The sequence below is a fragment of the Rhizophagus irregularis genome, chromosome 28 (assembly GCF_026210795.1).
Source record: "Rhizophagus irregularis chromosome 28, complete sequence".
NCBI classification, from domain to species: Eukaryota; Fungi; Glomeromycota; class Glomeromycetes; order Glomerales; family Glomeraceae; genus Rhizophagus; species Rhizophagus irregularis.
The window spans coordinates 664,184-680,069 of NC_089456.1; the positions used below are offsets into that span (position 1 = coordinate 664,184).

General features: G+C 31.0%; 7 protein-coding genes across 8 annotated transcripts; 4 read left to right on the forward strand and 3 right to left on the reverse strand.

The window, feature by feature from the left end:
* Positions 1–40: 40 nt before the first annotated feature.
* OCT59_018791 (uncharacterized protein) lies at positions 41–1,170 on the reverse strand (the record flags this gene model as incomplete). The annotated part of the gene is made up of 6 exons (XM_025311605.1): positions 41–145; positions 216–334; positions 405–587; positions 661–727; positions 827–949; positions 1,030–1,170. 6 exons carry the CDS (start codon positions 1,168–1,170, stop codon positions 41–43), a joined length of 738 nt encoding a protein of 245 aa, XP_025169997.1.
* A 119-nt stretch (positions 1,171–1,289) lies between these two features.
* Positions 1,290–2,218, forward strand: OCT59_018792 (uncharacterized protein). Of its 2 annotated transcripts, XM_025321020.2 has the most exons (4): positions 1,290–1,456; positions 1,518–1,669; positions 1,752–1,847; positions 1,940–2,218. In XM_025321020.2, the coding sequence occupies exons 1-4, from the start codon at positions 1,408–1,410 to the stop codon at positions 2,069–2,071; spliced, it is 429 nt and encodes a 142-aa protein (XP_025169998.1). In that variant the 5' UTR covers positions 1,290–1,407; the 3' UTR covers positions 2,072–2,218. The 2 variants fall into 2 exon arrangements, with proteins under 2 accessions (XP_025169998.1, XP_066004886.1); XM_066135616.1 differs by lacking the exon at positions 1,518–1,669.
* A 39-nt stretch (positions 2,219–2,257) lies between these two features.
* On the reverse strand, positions 2,258–5,177 carry OCT59_018793 (uncharacterized protein). The gene has a single exon (XM_025327693.2). It carries the CDS (start codon positions 5,126–5,128, stop codon positions 2,309–2,311), a length of 2,820 nt encoding a protein of 939 aa, XP_025169999.1. The 5' UTR covers positions 5,129–5,177; the 3' UTR covers positions 2,258–2,308.
* Positions 5,178–5,476: 299 nt separating this feature from the next.
* On the forward strand, positions 5,477–6,889 carry OCT59_018794 (uncharacterized protein). The gene is made up of 2 exons (XM_025321021.2): positions 5,477–5,819; positions 5,905–6,889. The coding sequence occupies exons 1-2, from the start codon at positions 5,577–5,579 to the stop codon at positions 6,676–6,678; spliced, it is 1,017 nt and encodes a 338-aa protein (XP_025170000.1). The 5' UTR covers positions 5,477–5,576; the 3' UTR covers positions 6,679–6,889.
* A 1,513-nt stretch (positions 6,890–8,402) lies between these two features.
* On the forward strand, positions 8,403–10,494 carry OCT59_018795 (Isocitrate lyase). The gene is made up of 4 exons (XM_025321022.2): positions 8,403–9,053; positions 9,135–9,151; positions 9,236–9,923; positions 9,991–10,494. The coding sequence occupies exons 1-4, from the start codon at positions 8,465–8,467 to the stop codon at positions 10,320–10,322; spliced, it is 1,626 nt and encodes a 541-aa protein (XP_025170001.1). The 5' UTR covers positions 8,403–8,464; the 3' UTR covers positions 10,323–10,494.
* Positions 10,495–10,565: 71 nt separating this feature from the next.
* On the reverse strand, positions 10,566–12,637 carry OCT59_018796 (uncharacterized protein). Its single transcript, XM_066135617.1, has 7 exons — positions 12,491–12,637; positions 12,366–12,412; positions 12,260–12,271; positions 12,050–12,164; positions 11,840–11,971; positions 11,566–11,703; positions 10,566–11,320 (listed from the first exon to the last, which is right to left on the reverse strand). Exons 1-7 carry the CDS (start codon positions 12,595–12,597, stop codon positions 10,906–10,908), a joined length of 966 nt encoding a protein of 321 aa, XP_066004887.1. The 5' UTR covers positions 12,598–12,637; the 3' UTR covers positions 10,566–10,905.
* A 144-nt stretch (positions 12,638–12,781) lies between these two features.
* On the forward strand, positions 12,782–15,184 carry OCT59_018797 (uncharacterized protein; the record flags this gene model as incomplete). Its single annotated transcript, XM_025321024.2, has 7 exons — positions 12,782–12,827; positions 12,910–13,102; positions 13,207–13,297; positions 13,369–14,465; positions 14,548–14,656; positions 14,720–15,010; positions 15,092–15,184. The coding sequence occupies 7 exons, from the start codon at positions 12,782–12,784 to the stop codon at positions 15,182–15,184; spliced, it is 1,920 nt and encodes a 639-aa protein (XP_025170003.1).
* Between the last annotated feature and the right edge of the window lie 702 nt (positions 15,185–15,886).

Consider the following 15,886-nt stretch of genomic DNA (forward strand, 5'->3'; position numbering starts at 1 on the left):
TCACACTAGGAAATACTTACCTGTGACGAGAATATCTCAATTAAAAAGACTTCGGTGGCAGCTCTATTTGATCTTGTTGGCTTGCTTCGAATTGCGCCAACAATTTAAAATCTTCCATATAAGCCGCAATTATATCTCTATGTACCTAATAGTGTTGGATATTATTATAAGGGGTTCATTTATGGATTTAGCAAATACATTAAATAATATTTTACCTGCGTGGGTGTCCTTTGGGTGATTTTAATATTCTTGGCCCTATAAGATTTTCTTCTACGTTTATAATCGCGTTGTTCCGCTAATAATTCTTCCCGCGTTTTTTGTCCTTGACTTTGTTCTATAAAATTAAAAGTGTAAAAATATCATAAGCGAAAAGACACATGTAAAAAAACATTCTAAATAAAAACCTTTCATTTTTTGTATGGCTTCCCAAACTTGATCAAAGTTTTGATATATATCCTTTTTTTGTTGCTGATGTTGTTCACGAATTTGATCACACATTCCAATTTCTTTTTCGTATTTTTGCAATCTTTGATCGACTGTTAAAGACAGTGGCCCTTCTTTAATTTCTGATATCTGTTGTAATTCTTCTGTTAAAGATTGGAAAAGACGCGTTAATAAATGATAATAAATAAATTAACGAAAGAAGTACAAACAACAAACCTTTATTCAAGGATATAACAGACGGAGAATTTTGATAAAAAAAATTTGAACTTGGCAATTTCTTCCTCTAAATTATTTTTAATGAATTCAATGGGAAATTAATATTTTTGAACAAGCAACAAATAAATAACTACAATATATATATATATATATACGAATCGCGTACCCTTCCAAGTTCATTATGTATGCCATGAAATTTCAATTCACATTTTCGAAAGTGTCGTCCAAAGGACTTAGAGGGAACTTTATGAGCTGGATTAAATGGACAATTTACTAAAGACTTGATTTCCTTTTGATTGATAAAATAATTAAATAAAATAACAAATAGATAAATATTCAGAAAGTCTTAGACGAAAACTTAATTGCAACCTGCTGCTGAATTTTAACATTTTCTAAATCTAATGATAGTTCATTCAGTAAATTTTCAAAATGTTTATTATACTCCTTTAATTGTGATTCATAAGCTTCAATTTGGTTAAGCCGACTTTGTGAAGAATTCTCAATAGACATTATTAAGTGAAAAGGTAGGTTGACTACGCGTACCGGTAAACTTTTTCAATACAATTTCACATGACTTTCAATGTCACAAGATTTCAAGATAAAAAATTAATCATAAAATAATAATTTTCGTTTCTCTTGTCAATATTGTAAACATCTTTTTTTCGCTGCCTAATACACGTTTTTGTATCTTTGTAGATATTATTAATTATTGTTGTATTATCTCGGATAAATCTTTTTAAAAGAAATATGAATGAAGTTAATGCTGATACATGTTATAACCTATCTTATTTCAAAGGTAATTAAATTCATTAAATCATCATATGAGTATTGTTTAAAGCAACCAATTATTCTTTTAGATCTTATGAAAGAATATAGAAAAATAGATGATAATATTATGCTGAAATTGAACACAACTGATACGCATTCTAAAGAGGCTTGCGCGAATTTTTTCGTAGAATTAGCTGATGCTTATCAAAAGAGAGAATATGCTATAGATAAATGTCTAAAAGTGTGTGATATTGGTTAAGCTACTATATTTTATTATTATTAAATTTAGAATTAGTTAATTAAATTAATAAAATTTAGTTTAGATTTTAGATGCTGAGTTGGAAAAAAAACATAAAGCACTGGAAGATGATCCATTTGATAAAGATTTAAAGAATCAAATGTTTGTTGATGAATCAAAGGTATTATAAATCTTTTTTATGTGTTTTCATATATATATATAATTTATATTATTAATGCATTTTTTTTTAAAAAAAAAACTAATATTAAAAAGAGACGAATGATTAATAATGAATTTACAGTAGAAGATATTGTGAGAGAAAGAAGTCTAACAGTATTTAAGAACAAATGTCGTATATTTCATATATCAAAGGAATTTGAAGAATTCATTAATAAGAGACGATAAAAATAAACTTTCTTTTTTTAATGTAATAATTTATTAGCAAAAACACGGAAATGCTCTATATTCCCTTAAATTTTTTAAATGGGTCGTAAACTCTATTAAAAAAAAAAAAATCTGTTTCCATAATTGTGTGATTAAGGAAATTGGTAATAACTTTTATCTTCATATTTTTTTAATGTTTTTTTTTTATTGTACAATTAATACTTTTAACGAGCAATTATGTATTATTATGATCATTATCTAATGATCAATATGTAAAAATTTACAATCATCGCCCATATTACACTTTCCTCGGGTATAATACCAACATTCCGAACCTCTACCCCTGTTTGGCCTAATCACACCATCACCACCTCTATTTGGAGGTTGAAAGTTCTGTTGATTAGATGAAGGTTGAGGTTGATACCGCTGAGGAACAACATTTGAAGTTTGGTGATTATGTTGTTGCTGTTGCTGCTGCTGTTGCTGCTGCTGCTGCTGCTGTTGTTGCTGTTGCTGCTGTTGCTGCTGTTGCTGATGTTGCTGGTGTTGTTGGTGTTGTTGTTGCTGGATTTGCTGTTGCTGGATTTGCTGTTGCTGGATTTGCTGTTGCTGTTGCTGGTGCTGCTGTTGCTGGTGATGTTGCTGGTAATGCATCATATTTCCCTGATTGAAACCCCATTGTGCGAGCGGCATTGGTGGTGGTGCAACTTGAGGTTGTGGTGGTGGTGCAGAGAAAGGTTGACCCGGTGGTATCATCATCCCCCTTGGTGGCATGTTTTGTACCATCTTTGGGGGTTCCGGAGGGAAAATATTTAAATTTTTATTTTGCATCGTTTCCCATTTTGGATAGACTTGATAAAGTACTCGCAATACTTCTTCATTATAGCCATTAAAGTCTAATAAATCAATATCTTTATCAACTTCATGTTTAAAATTTTCTTTATTTTCTTCAAGAAATAATTCTTTGGGAGATAATGACTGATTATATTTATTTATTTGATAATTATGAGGAGGTTCTGCAGGAGTAAAGGGAACTTGATCTGATGTAATATAAATTGTTTCAAGTATCTGCCTTTCTCTTTCCTCTTGAATTCTCGCTTCCTCACTTTCAGCAGATTTTCGTTTTTTTATTTTTGGTCTAGAAGATAGATCAATTGTAAGTGGTATATGCCACTGAATAACTGGTGCTTTACGAACTCGTTTGAAAGCTGCACGACCTTCATTCCTATCAAGATCTCGAGCATTTCCGTAGTGATGTGGAGTATCGGCCGTAGTCGGCTCTTCATCAGAATCTTCAGGATCTATTACTTCAAATAATTTTACTTTTTCAAGTAGGCCATCAGGAGCAAATGTAACCCGTTTCCTTTTTTTAGAAGGAATAGATGATATTTCGGGCTCTTTATGTTTTTGAATAGATGAGCTATCGTCAGAAGTTTCTGCCTGCAGATTATGTGTAACCTGTTTTTCAATTTTTTGCTTTGAAGTCGGTATTAATTTCGATGGATCTTTTTGAGGTGGCCTAGGAATTTGTCTTTTGGACGCAGACGCAGCTAAATTACTAAGCAATTGAGTAAAGATACTAGGTTTTTCGTTCTTTTCATTTTCATTCTGTGCATCAGCGGCTTTTTTCCTTTTTTGGTCGGCAGGTTTAGGTCTAACTAATTCTCTTCCGCTAGACGAAGTTTGGGTAGATTGAATTGTCGAAGGTTTGGCCAGATCCGATTTTGAATTAATTTTTTGATTGCTTTTTTCCACTTTTTCTAACCTTTTCTTTTCTTCGAGTGCTTTTTGTTCTTTTAATTCCTTTTGTTCTTTTAATTCTTTTAATTCTTTTTGTTCTTTTTGTTCTTTTAATTGTTGTTCTTCCAATTGTTTCTTCTCTTCGACCCATTTATCAAGGAGTTTTCCAGCTAACTTTGCAACCCCATCAATAGTAGATTCTTTTACGTTTCTATTATAGATGACCGTTCCAAGACCACTAGAACGAGATAAAGTGTAATCGATAGGTAGCAGGCTTACAATTTCGAGTAGCTCTTTTAAATTATTATTTTCATCAGTTTTTGTCGCTTCCTCCTTAATCCAATTTCTCAGTATGTAACTAACGCGTTCGCGTACAAGCGATTTCAAAATTTCCGGATGATGAGTTTGTTTTATAATATGTAAAATAACGCCACGCGTATTTGGTGAAGTGTCTTTAACCTTTTTAAGAAAATCTTTGACAACATCAGTAGAAATTAAACCCAAATCATGATTTAGGTATGTCATTATACTTGCAATAAGCTCTCTCGATTCATTGTTTTCAGAATTTTGATTAGAGTTTGTTTTTCGTGGTTCATCAAGTTTTACACTAGCTATAATATTGTTGTCATAATTAATAGTACTTGGAAAATGATTAATACTTGTATTGTTATTAGCGAAATTGTTACTCATATTATTATTTATACTTGTACTATTACTAGAGAAATTATTACTTGTCATTGTACTATTTGTGTTACTACTAGCGAAATTATTACTATTAACTATATTATTATTACCGTTACTCATATATTCAGGAGATATAAAATTATTATAATATTGTAGTTCAGTTGGTATTGAGCCAGGAAGTAAATTGGCAGAAGTATTGTACATATTTTCTTGAGTTTGTTGAGGTGGATCTGATATATACACGTAAACTTCATGATCTGGAATTGAGGACATTACTGGTCCTCCATCAAAAGGAGAAAAATATGGTGAGGTAGTTTCAGTACTATGTTCGATATTACTTTCGGCGGCAACGTTAATAAAAGGAGCTGTTGTAGTTGTGGTAGGTGTGGTAGTTGTGACAGTTGTGGTAGGTAAATTAGTGGCACCTTGTTCTCTTTGCAATTTCATTTCTTTCTTTCTTCTTCGTTGAAACCATTCGTTCACCTGGGATTCGGTAGCACCTATAGCGCCTGCAGCTTTAACTTTTTGTGATTTATCAGGATATTTTGCCTGTTGATATATGCCCTCCAGCAACCCCAAGTGCTCTTCCGTAAAATGAAATCGTGGTCTTGGTTGTCGTTGTTGAGATACCTGCGCTACTCTTTGATCATCCATTATACTTTTTTTTTCTTTTACGAGAGACGAAACTAATTTTTATTACTTTTGATCAAAAAATTCAAATTACCAGTTTATTTATCATATGATTGAAAAATTGCACGTGTATGTTAGTGTTGATCGTTAACCTTGAATTCCGTGGAATTTTGGATTTAATATCGAGATATATGCCTTCTAAATACAATTACGCAATACAATTGAAAGCAAAAATTACTGTATCACTTAAATGTAATACAAAATATGCTAGTCAAAAGATAGTAAAACTAGAATAAAGTGGATCAAAAATTGGATCAATATAGACTAAAAATAAACTCGTTATCATCTGATATCACTAATGTATTAATTATTAATTTCACTTTGTTTGTTATGAAAACGCGCGGAAACTTTAGTTATAATTGCGTTTACATTTTTTTCCTTTTTCTCTCGTTTGTATGATAAATTTAAAATAATGTATTCTACACCACAACATATTAGTTTTTTAAAAGGACAAACCATAGACTCTGTTATTAAGGAAAAACAGAATATTTCGCAACTTATTGAAATTCCTATTACTGCTACTATTGAAGAAGCTTTTGATGTTTTATTGGCGGAAAATATTTTAAGTGTCCCTGTTTATAGACTTTGGAGAGGTCACAAGCAACCTATTGCTATTGTTAATGTAGTCGATTTAGTTGCTTTTGTTTGTTTACAGGTATGACAAAGGTTAAATAAAAATAATAAATTTTTGAAAAAAAAAGTAAAAAAGATTAATTTTTTTTTTTTTCGCTGTTAATAAGCCAATTTTCAATAATGGAAATGGTTGCGAATCATCAAATTTTAATAGTAAATCAATTTTTTTACAAAATTCCATTGGTGAATTAATCGGGTTATCAGCCGAAAGTACACATCTTACAATATGTCATCCAGATGATTTATTAATTGATACATTGGAATTATTTACTCGAAAACAAGTTCATAGAGTTTTAGTAACTGAACGAAGACCAGTTGAAGATCAAGACGGAGAAGAAGTTATTAACGAAGATGAAGTTAAACCTTGTTTTGTATCACAAACTGATATTGTAAGATTTTTATTCCAACATAATCATCAATTAGGTAAAATTTTGGATACTTCTGCATCCGAAGTATCTAATAGAACGATTCGTTTAATTGGAAGAAATAATTTATTGGGACAACCCTCTTCTATTACAATTCATGATCAAGCTTTAACAGCCTTTAAAAAAATTCATCAAGATGGAGTTAGTGCTGTTGCCGTTGTTGGAGATGATGGAACATTAGTCGGAGAAGTTAGCGCTGCAGACTTAAGAGGGTTGAATAGAGAAAGGTTATCTGATTTAACAAAACCCGTAATTATGTTTTTAAAGAGTTCTAAAGGAGATTTAACCAAACCTTTAACTTGTCATGGTAAATTTACCCTCAGTCAAGTTATGGCAGGAATTATCCGCAGCAAAGCTCATAGAGTTTGGGTTGTTGATGAAGATGATGTCCCTATTGGTGTTATTACTCTTAGTGATATTCTTTCGATGTTTTTACCTGATGTTAATGGACAATAATAATATTATTATTGCTTAATATTTAATTTCATTATCATTTCTTGTATGATTCTTATGATTTTCTTACAATTTCCACATTAAACCTGTACGTGTATATAGTCGAACAATAGTTTTATTATTTTATTTATATTATTTTTAGGGATAAGGGAAAATTTTTGTGTACTAAGTATAAACATTATATATAAAATTCAACTTTTATTTTCCCGCTTGAAAAAAGGTAGGGTACCCTTTTTAAAGTTGTACAAATAGTCAAAATGAGGCAAACACGAAGTTTTATAAACGTCTGATCATATGATCGTAGAAATAACATGGGAAGTCCCGAAATCGTTACACAAAAATAATCAAACACGAAGTATATTAAATTATGAAAAATAGCATGATAACGGAAATTATGTTCAGCCTTATTCACTACTTCTACCTAGCCTTTTGGAACAAATATAATTAATGTTTTATCAAAATCGAGTCACTATAGCTTTCTAAGGATTCAAGGCTTTATTATGTGAATTTTGAGTTTAAAAGTAAATTTTGGGTTCAATGTCTTACTTTTCTGCAAAAAATTGCCCTCTCGATATGAGGAAATGATTTCTTTCGGGCTAGAAACGCGTCGAGTATGTGATTTCATCATGTGATTAATAAGCAAGAGTGAAGGGTTGCGGCTCTGCTGGTCTATATATAATGTAGGCTAGATAAATAATTAGTTGGATTTCCTTGACCTATCCGCTTTTTTATATACGCTTTTCCTGTTTCTAAATAAAAATGAATAGAATATTGTCTTAATAATTGATTATTAAAGTGTCAATATTTCACTATTTCGGTATATTATTCTTTTTTTAACTTATTTTGATTGGATTGATCGCTTCAATTTTAGATCGTCTATTTTAATTATTTGTTTTTAGCTATTTGTATTTCCAAGTAATTAGTTCGCTAAATACATTTTGTTACGGTATTGCCGCATTGATGCAACAAAACTTAAATGGCTCTTTTCGTATCATATTGATCTTTTAATATCCTTTTCTCGTCCCTTAACAGTCCCTTAACAACATTATTATCACTAAAAACAATAAATGTTTCTTTTTTAATAGTCTAGTATTATGTTATGTTTGATATTCTTTTATGATAATCATAATTTGATCTACGATAGAAATTCTAAATATAAACAAAATAAAATAATGAAATTGGATTAATATAGCGAATTAATCTTTATATTTGTAGGTTAATGTATGTCCAGCTAATGATCTTATTAATACACGTATTTAAACTATCGGAATATGGATCCACTCCAATGAAAAAGTCATTGGAAATTTTCAAGGACATAACTTCAAAATATCTTTTGACCGGTCAACTCGCTTTATAATGAACTCGTGTTATACCGAATTTTACAGTTTAATAGTGTAGTACCGATTTCAACAGTATAAAATCTATAAAACCGTATAATAACGACTCTTATTAAAGTTATTTTGTGTGATATACGTTTTGTATAATATACCGAATTTTTCCTGGAAACTGTATTGTACCACATGCGAGTCAAAAAAAGTAAGGTATACAGGTCAGTATCCAAAAATAAAACAGAACTCCAATATAATCATTAATGCAGTTGAACTTTTATGTAAAAATGATCCTATGTTGATCTGAACTTGGAAAGATCAGCAATCTAATCAGGGTTTGCTTATTAAAGTTTTTTAGAACATATTGTGCTTATTAAAGCTTTTTTTTTTTTTTTTTTTTTTTTTTCAAAAAAAATTTTTTTTTCTTTACTCCTCAAAAACTCGAAATACGAAAGTCATCAATGTCATCCAGAGACTTTATCGCTCAAGAACAAGCAGCTTTCGAATATGAAGTGGCTGAAGTTGAGAGGTGGTGGCAAAGTGACCGTTTTCGTCTTGTAAAACGTCCCTATACTGCTGAACAGATAGTCTCAAAGCGTGGTCTTCTTAAACAACAATATGCTTCTGATGCTCAGGCTAAAAAATTGTGGTCTTTGTTCAAACGTCATCAAAAAAATAAGACCGCTACGCATACTTTTGGTGCCTTGGATCCTATTCAAGTAGCTCAAATGGCTAAATATCTTGAAACCGTATATGTATCTGGTTGGCAGTGTTCCTCCACCGCTTCCACCTCAAATGAACCAGGTCCAGATCTTGCTGATTATCCGATGGACACTGTTCCAAATAAAGTTGAACATTTGTTTATGGCTCAGCAATTCCATGATAGGAAACAACGTGAATCAAGATTTAGTATTTCTAAAGAAGAAAGGGCAAAAACTCCTTTTGTTGACTATTTGCGCCCAATCATCGCTGATGCTGATACTGGTCATGGTGGTATTACTGCCATATTAAAACTCACTAAGATGTTTGTTGAACGTGGCGCTGCGGGAAGTAAGTGATCCATTTTGCGCATCATTACAAAATGAAATAATTATTAATTATCGAAATTAAAATCAATTTTTTTAAACTCAGTTCATGTTGAGGATCAGGTAATTCTTCTTTTCAATATTTGTTTTAAATTTAAGCTTAAATTTATATATATCTTAGTATAATATATACGTATTATTTATTAGTCACCATCTAATAAAAAATGTGGTCATATGGCTGGAAAAGTATTGGTGCCGATATCAGAACACATCAATCGCTTAATTGCTATTCGTGTTCAGTTTGATATCATGGGTGTCAATAATTTAATTGTCTCTCGTACTGACTCTGAAGCTGCTACTCTTCTCACATCTAACATCGATGTCCGAGATCACGCGTTCATTCTTGGTTCAACCAATCCTAACCTTCGCCCTCTTGCAGAAATCATGCAAGAAGAAGAAGCGAAGGGTGTCTCGGGAAGTCAACTTGCTGCGATAGAAGAGAAGTGGTTGAGTGACGCAAAACTAAAACTTTACAATGATGCCGTTATTGATGCCATTAAGGCTTCCATCCTTCCTGATAAAAATTCTCTCCTTCAAAAATGGTCATCTCAATATCAAGGATTGTCTCACTATAATGCCACCAAATTAGCCAAGTCATTGGGTGTTGATGTGTTTTGGAATTGGGATACCCCAAGAACACGTGAAGGTTTGTACAGATATCAAGGTGGCACTAAATGTGCTATTAACCGCGCCATAGCGTATGCCCCATATTGTGATTTGCTTTGGATGGAGACTGCAAAACCTATCAGAGCTCAAGCCCAAGAATTTGCCGAAGGCGTTCACAAAGTGCATCCTGAAATTATGATGGCTTATAATTTAAGTCCTTCGTTTAACTGTGAGTATTAATTTTTATTTCATTCTAATTTAATATGAAAATTTACAATTTTTTTATTTGATTTTAGGGGACGCCGCCGGTATGACAGATGAAGAAATTCGCACCTACATTTCTGACTTGGGTAAGCTAGGTTTCGTATGGCAATTCATTACACTTGGTGGATTTCACTCGAATGCACTCGGAGTGGATACCTTTGCTAGGGATTATAAAGAACGTGGTATGCTTGCATACGTTGAAGGAGTACAACGAAAAGAGCGTGAGCATGGTGTTGAGACTCTTCAACATCAGAAATGGTCTGGTGCCCATTATGTTGATCGATTAATATTGACAGTTACGGGTGGTGTCAATGCGACAACTGCCATGGGTAAAGGTGTTACCGAAGATCAATTCAAAAAGTAAAGTAAGTACAATTGTAGTGTTTTAGTATTTTCGTTTATAATTATAAATGTTATGGAGAGAAACAAAAAGAGGAAGAGAGTTTAGTGTATTTATTTTTTGTATTTATTTTTTGTATTTATTTTTTTTTGTATTTAATAAAATCCATATTTAAAAATTCCGCTTCTATGGGATAGATTTTTTTTTCCAACCTGAATACAAAATGTTGACAGCGACTAAAGTTATAATAGCGATAAAGTTACGTAATTATGAGTACTCTTTGACTTACGTGATTTTACTGAAAATGTGTTTGTCAACAAAATGTGACTAAAAAACTTTATCTATGCAAATTTGACAGATATATTTAAACGTTTTGAAACTTGTGTATAATAATTTGAATAAAGAAATTAATTGAAGAAAACAGGCCACTCCCCTTTTGATGCTATTATTATGAAAGATACTATCAAAATGTCCAAAAAACAACATCTATAAATAATAAAAAATAAAAAAAAAGAAAAAGAAAAAAAAATCCTCCAAAAAAAAAATTATTAATAGAATGAAATTAAAATATTAGCACATTTATCCGAAAAGAATTAAATTACTAATTTTAACTTCTTGGACTTCTGCTTCTACGACGTTCGTATCTATCATCATCATGCCTTCTTCTTCGATCATCGTCATACTTCCTATCGTGATCATAACTACCACGACGATCATAATCATGGCTACCACGACGATCCCGATCTTTACGATCGCGACTAGAACTTCTATGTCTTCTGTGACGACTACGACTTCTACTGCGTCGACGGTCGCGGTGATCACGGTCACGGTCACGATCGCTATCTCTATCTCTATCTCTACGTTCTCGACGACTACGTTCATGTTCATAATCTCGAACCCGGTGAGATCTTCTTTCAGCACTGCGGCTACGACTGCGTCCATAATTTCGATCATCATCTTCACGTCTTATAGAACGTTCTGCGGAACGTTTAAGTTCTAAATCATACGTAGGAGATTCTCTCCTAGTTTATTAATTAAATAACGAATTGTAAGAATTAACAACAAAGAAACAGACTTTACATGTATTTTAAAAACTTTTGTCTCTATTTATTCTTTTTTTTTCTACCTCATTCCTCAGGAAAATCAACTTTTTAAAATCCAAGTCGCTTTTTTTTTTGTAAATGCGTTTTAAGGAACTAATGCGTAACCTGATAACAAAAACGATAATATAAAAACAATGACTATAAATAAATAAAAGATTTCCTACCTTGGTGGAAGAGGAGGTTGAGACTTTTCCTTTAACTTTTGTTCAATTTCGCGGGCGATTGGTACTGGAATGCGAGGTAAAATAGTTCCAAGCCATTTTTGCTCCGTTAACAATTGGCGACACATTTTTCCGATAGTTCTAACATAGATCAATTAAAGTTGGTCAATTTTTTTTAAACATTCTAGTTAATAAACAGCAAATGAATTCATCGCAATCATGAATAACTCACGATTAATAATTGTAGTGTACAATTAATTCCATATAATATACATACATAATGACTGGGCGAGGACCGCCTTGGATTTGGACTTCTTCCTCGTCATCTAAATATTCCTCAAACCATTCCCATAAATGAATTGGCTTACACACATAACGAAGATAAAGAAACCCTAAAGCGCGTATATGTCTAAACAATAATAGTAATCGGTATAAGACACGACATAAATTTTATTGAATTAACTAATAATGAACGAATAATACATACGGAGAATCGGTATGTTCAATCAATCCATTAACTTGTTTTACTGTTAGTCGTAAAGTCCAAAGTTTATAAAGTAAACAAAAGGCAGTTGATGCTGTTGTCCCTTTAAGAAAAGGTTCTGTCAACCAAAAAATTTTTGATTGAATTTATGATTGCGTTATATAATACGATCAAATTTGCGTATAATAAAATATTTTGACGTTGTTTACCTACCGAGAGACTCAACTATATTGTTTTTTTTGTTTTTAAAAATGAAATAAATAACGTTAACATAGATCAACGAACCAAGTATATTCAATATAATAAATAAATGGCTTACCGTGATTAAAAATTTCATCGATAACTTCATGATAGGTTTTTAATTCACTAAAAGAAAGCAAAGAAAAAAAGATCAAAAATTGTTTTTCATAAAACTAACACCAAAGTTGAGGCCAACATACTCACTAAAGATGTTTAAAATAAGGTGAAGCTTGAATGTTTTGATATAAAATGTTGTTTAAGTTCATAGTGGTTTCGCTTCCCCATGTTTCTAATTTATTTGATTGTTTCATTTTGCTCAACTGAAGTTCTTTGAGTAGAGTATAAAAACTCAAAAAAGTAGGTAATCAAGTGGTAATCATCAGGTTTTTACGAAATCATTGGCCAATCACTTTTCAATAGAATATCAGCATTTTGTCCGTCAGATCTTTTCTTTTTTTTAAAAAATATTTACTTTCGATTTTGGCTTGCATCATAATGGGTAGCGTTCCAAAAGAATCAACATTACGAGATCAACAGATCGGTAATTGTTATTTATTTTAATTACTATTATTTTTTTTTACCTTGCATTCAAAAAAAAAAAAATTTAATGGTAAATTTAATAGAGTCGATTGTGACAATGCTTAACCTTAATAATAAGCAAGAAGTTATACCAGCTTCATCAGAAAATTCGTTAGTTCCTTCGGCAAACAATGAACCCGTATGGAAGGTTTTGATATTTGACGATTTTGGTCGAGATATCATTTCTTCCGTCCTTAAAGTTAACGATTTACGCGAAAATGGTGTAACGGTTCATATGTACGTAAACTATTCTGAAAATTTTTTGATTATGCGGTTAACCCGTAAATTAACGTATTTTTAAATATGACTCAGTTTTTTCAATGGTTTGATGATTTATATAGGTTGTTAAGAAGTGAAAGACAACCTATTTCTGATGTTCCGGCAATTTATTTTGTTGAGCCCACAACGGAAAATGTACAAAGGATTAGCGAGGTTAAATAATTTCTTTATTTTTATTATATAATTATGATTTTTAAATTTTAAATAAAATTGTTGAAATTTAGGATTTGGCCAAAAATCTTTACGAATCATATTATATTAATTTTCTGACAGCTATTTCACGACCTTTACTCGAAGAATTGGCAGCTGCTACAATACAAAATAACACATCAAATTCAATATCACAAGTCTATGATCAATACTTGAATTTTATTGTTTCCGAACCGAATCTTTTTTCACTCAATCAGCCCAATATTTATTATTTATTAAATGATCCAACCACTGCAGAAACAGCTATTGAGCGAGCAATTGACCGCACGGTCAGTTCTCTATTCTCCGTATTAGTCACAATGGGAGTTATACCAATCATCCGTTGCCCAAGAGGAAATGCAGCTGAAATGATTGCACAAAAGCTTGATAATCGATTACGAGATCATGCATTAAATTCGCGGAACAATCTGTTTTTGGAGAACTCCAAGTCTTTAAATTTTCAGAGACCTGTTTTGATCATCCTTGATAGAAATATTGATCTTGTACCAATGTTGAGCCATTCATGGACTTATCAAGCGTTGATTCATGATGTCTTGGATATGCATTTGAATAGAATTACTATTGAAACAGAAGAAATAGGACTAATATCAAAGAGAAGTTATGATTTAGACAACAAAGATTTCTTTTGGGCAAAAAATGCATCAAATCCATTCCCGCAAGTAGCCGAAGATATTGATGTGGAACTTAATCGTTATAAAAGTGATGCTGCGGAAATTACTAAACTTAGCGGAGTAAACTCATTAGATGACATGGATCAAGTTGATTTTTCTCATAATACTCAGCATTTGAAATCAGCTATTACAGCATTACCAGAGCTTACTGCAAGAAAACAAACACTGGATATGCACATGAATATTGCAACATCTTTATTAAAAGGGATCAAAGAACGTCAACTTGATACATTCTTCCAAATGGAGGAATCTATAACTAGACAAAATAAATCAGCTATATTAGAAGCAATCAGGGACCCAGAAAAAAAACCAGAAGATAAATTAAGGTTTTTCATAATCTATTATTTATCCGCTGAAGAAGTTCTTAAAGATATGGCTGAATATGAAGATGCATTACGCTCTGCCGGTTGTGATTTGGGTGCATTGAATTATGTTAAAAAGTTGTCATATTTTTTATTTATCGAAAACTGTTTAATTAATGTCAGAAAATTTAAATTAACCTTCATGTATTTACTATTATAGAGTACGTGAAATCACTAGGATGACTATGATGACAACTATGGCTCCTCAAAGCTCTGGTTTTGCTCAATCTAGTCAACTTTTTCAAGGATTTAGTTCTATAGGAAATAAGGTAATAATTATCTGCTTGAATTTCCAAGAAATGAAACAAATCTTAACTAATATTTATTTACAGCTGAAAGAAGGTGGTCTTGGAGGTGGCTTCGAGAATTTAATATCAGGTGTCAAAAATTTGTTACCTACACGCAAAGATTTAACCCTTACAAAAATTGTAGAATCTATTATGGAGCCAACTGCAAGTGGAACAAATGAAACAGAAGATTATTTGTATTTTGACCCAAAAATGGCAAGAAGCTCTAGTACAAATAAACAAAGTAAGAGTAAAATTTCATTTCAAGAAGGAATTGTATTTGTAGTTGGTGGCGGAAATTACATTGAATATCAAAATTTACAGGAATATGCTCAGGTAATTTATTGAGAAATGCTTTATCTTTAATTTTTTGATTTTATTGATTTTTTTTTTATATATATATATTTTCTTCTGCAGCGTCAAGCTATTAAGAAAAGAATTATTTATGGTTCTACAAATATTTTGAATCCACATGCATTTTTACAAGAACTTGCAAATCTTGGACTATAAATAATTCAATAATATACATTAATTCACTAATAGAGGAAAGCAGATTAATTATGGATAATATATTAATATTGAATAATGGTATTTAGTAACTTAATTATGTATTATAATTCAAATCAAAAATTATATAATTTATATATGCTGATAGGATTAGAGTACCAGAAGTATGATTTGTAATATAGTATATCTTCCTATATAATATATTACATAAAATCATTTTGTTTTTTGGATAAAAATAAAAAAATACAAATTTTATTTTTTTCTCTATACAAGTAAAATTATATTATTATAATTATTCCAGCATCAAGTCAAATAGTACTAATTTTACTATTAATTTGAATCAGATTTTAATATTAATAAATAACAATATAATTTAATTAATAATCTGCCAGTCAAGTAGAAAAAAAGGTAAATGTGACATGTATTTAAGATAAAGTTTAGCAGGAAAAAACTTTCATACTGGTAATTTTAGAGTAAGAATCCTGTAGAAATTGCCCATGATTTATACTATTTTTAGTTAGATTAAAGTTGTTATGTCACAAGATTTTACTATAAAAAGGTAAATATAGTGTACATTCAAAGTAAATTTAGTAGGAAAAAACTTTTATATTAATAATTTTAGAGTAAAAATTCTGTTAATCTTAAAGATGCTGGGTGAAACTGAAATATTTAGTCATTTAACAAAACTGAAATAGTTTAGACATT

Excerpts from the sequence above, each read along its gene's own strand:
- OCT59_018794 (XM_025321021.2), top strand. The coding sequence starts at position 5,577 with ATGTATTCTACACCACAACATATTAGTTTTTTAAAAGGACAAACCATA. Across the intron at positions 5,820-5,904 it reads TTGCTTTTGTTTGTTTACAG|CCAATTTTCAATAATGGAAA; the intron begins GTATGACAAAGG and ends GCTGTTAATAAG.
- OCT59_018792 (XM_025321020.2), top strand. The coding sequence starts at position 1,408 with ATGAATGAAGTTAATGCTGATACATGTTATAACCTATCTTATTTCAAA. Across the intron at positions 1,457-1,517 it reads TAACCTATCTTATTTCAAAG|ATCTTATGAAAGAATATAGA; the intron begins GTAATTAAATTC and ends TTATTCTTTTAG. Across the intron at positions 1,848-1,939 it reads TGTTTGTTGATGAATCAAAG|AGACGAATGATTAATAATGA; the intron begins GTATTATAAATC and ends AATATTAAAAAG.
- OCT59_018796 (XM_066135617.1), bottom strand. The coding sequence starts at position 12,597 with ATGAAACAATCAAATAAATTAGAAACATGGGGAAGCGAAACCACTATG. Across the intron at positions 11,704-11,839 it reads GGTCCTCGCCCAGTCATTAT|AACTATCGGAAAAATGTGTC; the intron begins GTATGTATATTA and ends GATCTATGTTAG. Across the intron at positions 11,321-11,565 it reads CAACCTCCTCTTCCACCAAG|GAGAGAATCTCCTACGTATG; the intron begins GTAGGAAATCTT and ends TTAATAAACTAG.
- OCT59_018795 (XM_025321022.2), top strand. The coding sequence starts at position 8,465 with ATGTCATCCAGAGACTTTATCGCTCAAGAACAAGCAGCTTTCGAATAT. Across the intron at positions 9,924-9,990 it reads TTTAAGTCCTTCGTTTAACT|GGGACGCCGCCGGTATGACA; the intron begins GTGAGTATTAAT and ends ATTTGATTTTAG.
- OCT59_018793 (XM_025327693.2), bottom strand. The coding sequence starts at position 5,128 with ATGGATGATCAAAGAGTAGCGCAGGTATCTCAACAACGACAACCAAGA.